Source organism: Chrysochloris asiatica, unplaced genomic scaffold (genome assembly GCF_000296735.1).
Source record: "Chrysochloris asiatica unplaced genomic scaffold, ChrAsi1.0 scaffold00354, whole genome shotgun sequence".
Lineage (NCBI taxonomy): Eukaryota > Metazoa > Chordata > Mammalia > Afrosoricida > Chrysochloridae > Chrysochloris > Chrysochloris asiatica.
In genome coordinates this window covers 1,732,384-1,741,909 of record NW_006408872.1, presented here as the reverse complement: position 1 = coordinate 1,741,909, position 9,526 = coordinate 1,732,384, and the positions used below count along the sequence as shown (strand labels likewise).

The window sequence follows — 9,526 nt, the reverse complement described above, 5'->3', positions numbered from 1 at the left end:
GGCACCTGACAACAACAACAACGCTACCAGAACTCCTTAGTCTGCATATAGCAGGTTGTTAAATTAGTCTTCCTCTATCCTGGTACTAAATTCTTCATATAGGCACCTTTTTCAAATGATTTTTTTAGCATGTAGACTGAATAAGTAAGGTAAAAGGATATAAGCTGGCAACATACTTTCTCCAGCTCTAAACCATGCAGTATCCCCTCATTCTGTTTGAACAACTGCCTTTTGATCTCTGTACAGGCTCTGCATGAACAAATTAGATGTTCCAGAATTCCCATTCTTTGGAATGTTATCCATAATTTGTTATGATCCACACAATTGTATGACTTTGCATAGTTGATACAATACAAGTTAACATCTTTCTCTGCTTTTGCTCAGATCCATCTAACATCAGTAATGGTATCCTTCATTCCATATCCTTGTCTGAATCTGGCTTGAACTTCTGGCATGGCAGTTTCATGTTGATTTATGTTTTGAATTATCTTCAGTAAAATTTTGACAGCATGTGATATGAATGGCATCATTCTATAATTTCCAAATTCCATCTGGTTGCCTTTCTTTGGAATGGGCACAAATATGATTGTCCTCCAGTTGTTTGGTTTTTCATATTCTTGACATGGATGAGTAAATGCTGCTAGTGTTGCATTTGTTGAAGCATCTCAGCTGGTATTCTGTCAGTTCCTGGAGCCTTGATTTTTTTCCCCATGTCTTCTGCTTGGCTTATACTTCTTCCTTCAGTAGAAGTGATTCCTCCTGACATGGCTGAGGATGGATCAATTCTTTTTGGTACAGTGACCATGTTTCTTCCAACTTCTTTTGGTGATTCCTATGTCATTCAATTTTTTGCCCATAAAATCCTTCAGTATTTCAACATAAGGCTTGAATTTTCTCTTCAGTTCTTTTATCTTAAGGAATACTTCTCATGCTTTTCCCTTTTAGTTTTTAACTCCTGATATTTGCACATTTCATTATACTGTAAAACTTGTAAAAGCCAGACTCAATGGGACTGCCTTGTTTTTCTGCGTCTTGCAAATGTTCTTCTATTACAGGGTGCAGTCTTATCACATTCTGTCACGCCTTTTAGTGGGAAATATTTGAGTTTTCTGACAATTCTCTGCCTTACACAGATTCCAGTCTTTGCAGGTTTTTTACCTTGACTTCTTGAGCACTCTTTAAAGCCTTCTGTTGAGCTCTTTTGCCTCATCATTTCTTCCATTTTCTTTAACTATTCTACATTTATACATAAGTCTCAGTGTTATGTCTGACATCTGTTTTGGTCTTTCCCTTCTTTCCTGTCATTTAAATGACTTTACATGTTTTATGTGTGGTGTCTTTGATATCATCTCACAGCTCTTCTGGTCTTTGATCATTAATGTTCAGTGTGTCCATTTTTTTCTTGAGATGGTTTCTAAATCCTGGCAGGATACACTTGAAGTTGTGCTTTGGTCCTCATTAACTTGCTTTGGTTTTATTCGGTTTCAATTTGAACGTGCACATGAACAATTGTTGGTCTGGTCCACAGTCAGCCTCTGGCTTTGTCTTAACTGATGGTACTGAACTTTTCCATTGACTCTTTCCAAATTTCTCTTTTCCCTTCCTGGGTTATTCTCTGGACGGAAAGAAACCATACTTTATATCTTGTTCTCCACCTATTGTACTATTCCTGCTTTCTGTCTTGTTGGATTTCATGTCTCATTCTCTGCTCTGCCTGGTCATGCGCCCCAAGTTCTCAAAGATCTGATATTTTCCTTCTCAAAGATCTGATATTCTGTTTGAACATTTCAGCTCAGCCTGCCCAGTTTATAGGAAGACTGAGAAGCAAGGAGGCCACAGAAGGGGCCACAGCCACGTTGCGGTGTGAGTTGAGCAAGGCAGCTCCTGTGCAGTGGAGGAAGGGCTCGGAGAATCTCAGTGCTGGGGACAAATACATCCTGAGACAGGATGGAGCTGTGTGTGAGCTGGAGATTCATGACCTAGCCATGAGTGATGCTGGGGAGTACTCGTGCATGTGTGAGCAGGAGAGGACCTCAGCCACGCTGACTGTGAAGGGTAAAGACCACATGTGGCCATGTATACTGGTAGTGTGGCATCTGAGCATGTCTTCATGTCCCTCCTTCCCCACCTCTGTTTGCACCGCAGTCCATTGTGTCTCTCTCACTCATTCCTGAAGCATATGCCTAACAGCAGCTACTGCATGTGGGCCAGTCTCATTTATGAGATAAACAGCAGACAGCAGGAGAGGACCTTCTTGCCCTCATGAAGGTCACAACTGAGGAAAAGGAGGTGGCCCCTAGGAAGTAGAGCCAGAAAATTCCTAGGTGGGCCAGAAGGCCTTGTATGAGCATAAGAAAGGGAGCAGTGGGGCTGGAGGTGTGTGGGCAAGCAAGAGAGAGAGACTAGGAGGACAGAAAGAGGGTCATCCTGTGGGAGGGGTTGGACAGGTCATCTCAGGCAAGGAGGGGTACCAGATGCAGCCAAGGCGGAACTTCCTATCCTGTGCACTCAAGAGGAGAGGAGGTGTTGAGAATGTCTCCAGCAAGTGGGGTGGCTGGTGTGCGATGGCCAGGCCCTGAGAGAGGACTAGGTGGGGCCACATCATGTGAGACTGCCCTATTCGCACCTGACTTTTTTGGGAGTGTACCCAAGAAGGCAAGGTTGCTTTATGGCAATTGAAGAATAGTGGAGCGAGATGTGGGTGGATGCTGGTCCTAGGGTGCAGGTACAACAGGACGGTTCCCTTGTGGGAATGAGGGGTAACCTCTGTGTGTCTGAGTGACTGATAAGGACATCCATGTCACCTGTTAGAGTGGAGGTGTGCCGAGTAAGGCAGGACTAAACAGCACGCTGTGGCCCTGCATCCCCAGGTTTCAGGGTGGAGGTGTGCTGCGGAAGGCAGGGCTGATCATCGCCCCATGTCTTGCATCCCTACATCTTGAGCTTGCGTACTGTGTGCTTTCCTCACCATCTCTAGTATCCTGTTCCTGGCTTGCAACCTCCAGAGGTACTGACGGCATGCGTGTCTGACCCTGACTCATTCTGCTCACCTAGTTCACAAAGGGTCTGAGGAGACCTTGGGAGGAGCTTAAGGCATGCTACAGCATGAGCTGAGCAGGGCGACTCTGTGGAGTCAGGGAAGGATCTGGAATCCCTTACCACCAAGGAATGATGAAGCTGAGGCAGGATGGGACCACCTGTGAGCTGGAGATCTGTGGACTGGCCATAAGGGACACCAGGGCAGGAAAGGACTTCAGCCAAAGCTGGTCTGCTTGGGAGGTGAAGGCCTTTGGGTTCCACCCTTCTGCTTGAGCTCATGGAGAAGCATCAGGCCCAGATTGGCCTTGGTCGTCTCTGAAGAAGGAGCAGACCCTTGGAGGCCTTACTTGACTCCTGTGGAGCTGGGACCCTGTCCTAGCACAACCAGCAAAGGCAAACCCCCTTCTTGGGGGTCGAGGTGCTCAGAGGCCTCTGAGGGACTGGACCACTTCCTGAGGGGTAAGCAGAAGGAACAGAGATAGGACAAGGCCTCCACCCATGTCCTGGGAGGGTCACAGGAGCAACACGAATGAAGGGTTTACGTACCTCAGGGAGAGTAGACCATTGGCTTCTCTTGGCGGAGAAACCACGTCTTGTGTGTGGGAGCCTGGGATGGCACCTCATGGGCCCTAGGCTCCACCCTCATCTCAGAACATCCGCCTTGAACAGTGGAGAGTATTATAGGTCCAGGGGCAAGTGCTCCCTCATGGGACAATGTCATATCTTCAGGAAGGCCGCCTGCCTATCACACTGTCACTCCCATGTGCAGCGCAGCACTGTGAGTGTGACTTAGAGACTGTCATGTGATTGCAGCCTCTCAGAGCAGACACCATCCCAGAAGGAAGTTGCTCCCCCCTTAGAACCCAGCAGTGCCATTCATTCCAAGGTGACCAGCCACAGGCCACTTAAAGAAGAGTCTCCTCAGGAGTGCCCTGGTTGGAAGGAAAGCATTAGTGGTGGTCAGTGTCTGGTCTACCCTGCAATGTCCATACAAATTTGGCATCCCCCTCTGGTAGCATAGTGGTTATGAATTGGGCTGCAAACTACAAGGTCAGCAGTTCAAAACTACCAGCTGTTCCGTGGGAGAAAGATGAGGCTTTCTGCTCCCATAAAGATTAACAGCCTCAGAAACCCTGTACAGGGTCGCTATGAGTTGGTTCCGACTCCATGGCACATAACCACCACCACCACAGTCTTATGTATTGAATCTGCATCAATAAATTTGACCTTGTTTGGGGAAATGGGATTTTTTTTTTTTGCAGATATTTTCAGCTAAATGACAGAAGTCATTCTGGGAAGGGTGGGTTCTAATCCTAATTCCTTCTAAGTGGCTTCTTAACAAAAGAAAAAGACAGACAAGGAAAAAGAGTCACATACAGAAAGATGAACTATCTATAAGCCATATGAATATCCATCCACAAGCCACGAAACACCAAGAAACCGCCTAGGGCTACAGAATCTGAAAGAAAGAAGGAAGGATGTTTCCTCAGAGCCCACAGAAAGAATGCCCAGCCCTGCCATTGCCTTCTTCCCAAGTTCCCAGCCTCCAGGATGAAGAGATGATAAATTCCTGTTCTTTAAAGCCACCCACCTTTCAGTATTTTGTTGTGGCATTCCAAGAGATGAAGATCTTTTCTAAAGATGCTGAGGAGGGGATTCCTGTGCTTTCAGACGGCCACGACATCCAAAGATGCCCTTCGCTGCTACCCAGTGAAGGCCTCAGCAGAGCAAGGACTAGGCACATGGCTATAGACTGCTGGCATGTCAGGTGGGACAGGTGCCACAGCTAGGTGCTGCACACTTTCCTGTTCATACGTGCTGCTGCACTGGACCGCTCGTTCACTTGCACCTTTCAACCAGAGCAGCTGAGAGCCAGGTCCTAGCCATGTTGAGCACAATGCACAGCAACCAGGACAGATGGGTCCCATCTTTTCTCTAGTTGAGCTCTCTCTGCTTAAGGTCTGTCTGAAGTGTCCCCAGTCTCTGGGGAGCAGCAAAGGTGCATGAATTGAAGCTAGAGCCATGGAAGTGGAGTTTTAAGCATGTTTTCTACTCTTCTGCCATTTGGGCCTGTCAGGATCATGGGGTAACTATGAAGCATGGAGGCCACTGAGGGGTCATGGCCACATTCAGTGTGAGCTGAGCAAGGCAGCCCCGTGAAGCAGAGGAAGGGACCTTATATCTTCAGCTCCAGGATAGATGCAGCCTGAAGCAGAAAGGGCCATGGGTGAGCTGGACGTCTGTGCTGGGGAGACATTGCTCTGCTCATCATGACCTGCAGTCCATGACTCTGGGCTGTCTCTGGTTTCTTCATGAGAAGTCCCATCTCCTTCATCTCCTCCATTGGCCCCTGACAGGGAGGCTCAGCCCAGCTTCACATGTTCCTCCTGCCACAACTGCTCCCACCACCATGGGTCCTCCTGCTTTCATTTTATCTCTTTGTTCTCTCCAGAGTGCATGTGTTCCTTTGTGTGTGTCTGTGTACTGTACTCAAAGTCCTCTGGAAAAATCTGAAGTTTTCCATGTATGTTTGGTCTTCTCAGTCCTGCCAGCCAGATTCATACAAGGTCTGAAGACCGAGGAAGCCACAGAAGGGACCACGGCCACACTGCGGTGTGAGCTGAGCAAGGTGGCACTCGTGCAGTGGAGGAAGGGCCCTGAAGCCCTCAGCGCTGGGGGCAGATACAGTCTGAGGCAGGATGGGGCCATATGTGAGCTGGAGATTCGTAGCCTGACTGTGGCAGATGCTGGAGAGTACTTCTGTGTGTGTGGGCAGGAAAGGACCTCAGCCACGTTGACCGTGATGGGTAAAGACTGTGTGTGGCCATGGGACTCGGAGGAATGGTTGTCTGTTCCATGGTGTCCTATGCCACTGCCTTCTGTGTCCCTCTGTATCTCGGTCCCTATGGGACTACATGGGTATTTGTGCTCTCTCTGGCTGGAGTCCCTTGTGTTTACCCAGTAACTTGATCCTGTGGCTAGTAGATATCATGTTCATGAGGCTTGTATCTGTCCTTCTTTATCCTCTGTTCCCCCAGGACCTTTTGCTTCCCTCACCATTTGTTCCTTTGTTTGCTTATCCATCTTTTTGCTTCTATGGGTTTTTGTATGTGGGTGTCTGTGTCTTGTACACAGTCTCCCAGACAGTTTGATACTCTCTGTGCTCATTTGGCTCTCCCCAGCCCTACCAGCTAGATTCATACAAGGTCTGAAGAGTGAGGAGTCCAAGGAAGGGGCCATGGCCTTGCTGCCATCTGATCTGAACAAGCGGACCTCTGTGGAGTGGAGGAAAGGCCCTGAGACATTCATTGCTAGGGACAGATACAGCCTCAGGCGGGCTAGGGCCACATGTGAACTGGTGATCTGTAGCCTGGCTGTGGCAGACACTGGGGTGTACTCGTGTGTGTACATGGGTCAGAAAGGACCTCAGCCACACTGATTGTGAGGGACAAAGGTCATGTGTGACCCTATAGGGACCTCTCTACTCCAGCCTAACCCACCTGAGCTGTGTCTTTTGTGTCTCTTGATGTCATTCTCATATCCATTCTCATATCCAACACCATATCCATCTCACAAACGGTGCTGATGATCATCACTGTGGGTCAGCATTGTCTAGGTCTTGGGGACACTGGTAGTTGACACACTCAGGGAGCAGGAGCCCTGAGAGAGAGCATATGGAGGCAGTCCCCTATAAGTGCTAGTTCCTGGGGAAGCTGACATGTGTCCAGGTCTGCAGGGACAGGTCTGAGGGAGTGTCCAAGGGGAGCAATGTCAGGGTGTGGTAGGGAAGAGGTGGCCAGACAGGTGGGTTCTCAGCATCCAGTCTCAGTAGGGGTCACAATGTGTGGCCTTGCCAGCCCTGAGTTCTGAAGTTCATTCACTGCCTGGCTTCTGGGGAGAGCTGTGGAGGAGGCAAGACAGACTTGGGATGTAGCTGAGTGACCATGTTTGGGTTCCTCAGGGTCTAAATGAACTGAGTCAAAGGAGTAGAGCAAATGGGGTCAGGATAGGATTGGGAATGGAGGTGGAGCTTATGTGGGTTGGGTGAAATGGTACAGATTAGTGGGTGCAGGTGTGCCTAGGTGTGTGCAAGCCTGAGCAATGGTGGAAGGGATGAGAGCACATTTGCATGTGAAATCAGCATGTGTGGGTGGGATGTGAACACTTGGAAGCAGATATGTCCATCACATTGTTTGTTGAGTACGGTACATGGGTTGCAAATGTGGATGAGACCTGACTTGGAGCTCAAAGTGTAGAGGAGATAAATCTTAGCTGATAAGATCAAAGCTGAAGACAGAGGCAACTTTGAAAGGATAGGAGGACTAGTATAGAGGGGTGTCTCCTGGCCACTCTGTGTCCTAGCCGGATGAACATAGGAAGACCCCAGAAAACACGGTTTGATCTTTCTTTTAGTACTCTCTGCTTCTGTTTTCCCTCATGGGCACTCAAGTCTTATTTCCTAAACCAAACAGAGCATTTGATGGCTTCTGTCCATCTAAACCTTCCGAGCTCTGCCCAGTCAGTTCTTCCAATACCTGAAGACCAAGAAAGTCACGGAAGGGGACACAACACACAACTATGGTGTAAGTTGAGCAGGAAGACCCCTGCACAGTGGAGGTAAGAGCCTCAAACACTAAGGACAGATACAGACTGAGGCAGAATGGGGTCATGTGTGAGTTGGAGATTCATGGCTTTGCCATCGTGGATGCAGGAGAGGACCTCAGCAACACTGACTGTGAGGGACATTCCCCACAAATGGTCACATGGATAAGTAGAAAAGTGTCTGCACCATGGTGTCCTATGTCTCTATCTGTGCCCAGACCCCTGTGGGATTCTATGGGGTCTCCTGGGTTCTTTTAAATCAACCCTTTGACCAATAGATGTCAAGATGATCATGTTCAGGAGGCTCATGCTGATCTCTTTTTGTCCTCTGTTCCCCTACGACCATTTGCTTCCCTTACTGTCTGTTCATTTGTTTGCTTGCCTATCCCTTTGCTCCTTTGGAAGTTTACGTGTTTCTCTGTGAGTGTCTGTGTCCTATACACAAAGTCCTCCTGATAGTCTGATGTTCTCCCTGGGCATTTGGCCTTCCTAGCCCTGCCAGCCAGATTCATATAAAGTCTGAAGAGTGAGGAGGCCACAGAAGGAGTTACAGCCACACTACAGTGTGAGCTGAGCAAGGCAGCCCCTGTGCAGTGGAAGATGGGATCTGAGATCCTCAGCACTGGAGATCAATACTGCCTGCCTGAAGCAGGATGGGACTTTGTGGGAGTTGGAGATCCATGGCCTAGTGCTGGGGGATTCTGAAGAGTATTCATGTGTCCGTAGGCAGGAGAGGACCTCAGCCATGCTGACTGTGAGGGGTAAAGACTGCATGTGGCCACAAGGTTCAGTGGCATGATATCCGTACCATGGTGTCCCATGTCATCACTTTCTGCCTCCCTCTATGTCCAAGCTCCTGTGAGATTCTGGGGATGGCTCTTCACCATACTTGGGGTCTCTTTGATACTCCCAGTTCCTTGAGCACTTAATCAATAGACGTCATGATGATTATGTTCATGTGGCTTATGTCTATCCGTCTTTGTCCTCTGCTACCCAAGACCATTTGCTTCCCTCACATATGTTCATTTGTTTCCTTGTCTACCCTTTTGCTCCTTTGGAAGTTTATGTGTTTCTCCGTGGGTGTCTGTGTCCTGTACACAAAGTCCTCCAGACAGGCTGATGTTCTCCATGTCTGTTTGGCTCTCCCAGCCCTGCCAGCCAGATTCATACAAGGCCTGAAGAGTGAGGAGGCCATGGAAGGGGCTGCAACCACGCTGCAGTGTGAGCTGAGCAAGGCAGCCCCTGTGCAGTGGAAGAAGGGCTCTGAGACCCTCAGCACTGGTGATAGATACCACCTGAGACAGGATGGGGCTACTTGTGAGCTGGAGATCTGTGGCCTGGTCATGGAGGATGATGGGGAGTACTCATGTGTGTGTGGGCAGGAGAAGACCTTGGCAACGCTCACTGTGAAGGGTAAAGCTATATGTGGCCATATGGATCAGCGGTGTGACTTCTGTGTACTATTATGTCCTATGTCACCACCTCCATCTGTGACAAGATCCCTGTCGGATTTCACAGATCTGTTCTCCATCTCATGGGAGCCTCCTGGATTCTCCTTGTTTCTCATCACTTTGACCTTTGATGTCATGATGATCTTGTCCATGAGGGTTATGTCTATCCTTCTTTGTCCTGTATTTTCCCATGATCATTTGCTTTCCTCACTTTTTGCTCATTTGTTTGCTTATTCATCTCTTGTTTCCTTTGGAAATTTCCATGTTTCATTGTGGATGTCTGTCCCATACACAAAGTCATCCAGACAGTCTGATTTCTCTGTGTCCATTTGGCCTTCCCAGCCCTGCCAGCCAGATTCATACAAGGTCTGAAGAATGAAGAGGCCATGGAAGGAGCCATGGCCACACTGCAGTGTGAGCTGAGCAAGGCAGCC

General features: G+C 48.5%; 1 protein-coding gene across 1 annotated transcript in view; it reads left to right on the top strand.

Moving 5' to 3' along the window:
- The window catches only part of OBSCN (obscurin, cytoskeletal calmodulin and titin-interacting RhoGEF), a 247,856-nt gene that overhangs the window by 158,389 nt on the left and 79,941 nt on the right, over window positions 1–9,526 (top strand). Inside the window, 6 exon segments of the mRNA XM_006876128.1 lie at window positions 1,792–2,055; window positions 5,583–5,846; window positions 6,222–6,448; window positions 6,451–6,493; window positions 8,791–9,009; window positions 9,435–9,506. Of these exon segments, the coding sequence (XP_006876190.1) occupies window positions 1,792–2,055; window positions 5,583–5,846; window positions 6,222–6,448; window positions 6,451–6,493; window positions 8,791–9,009; window positions 9,435–9,506 (1,089 nt within the window).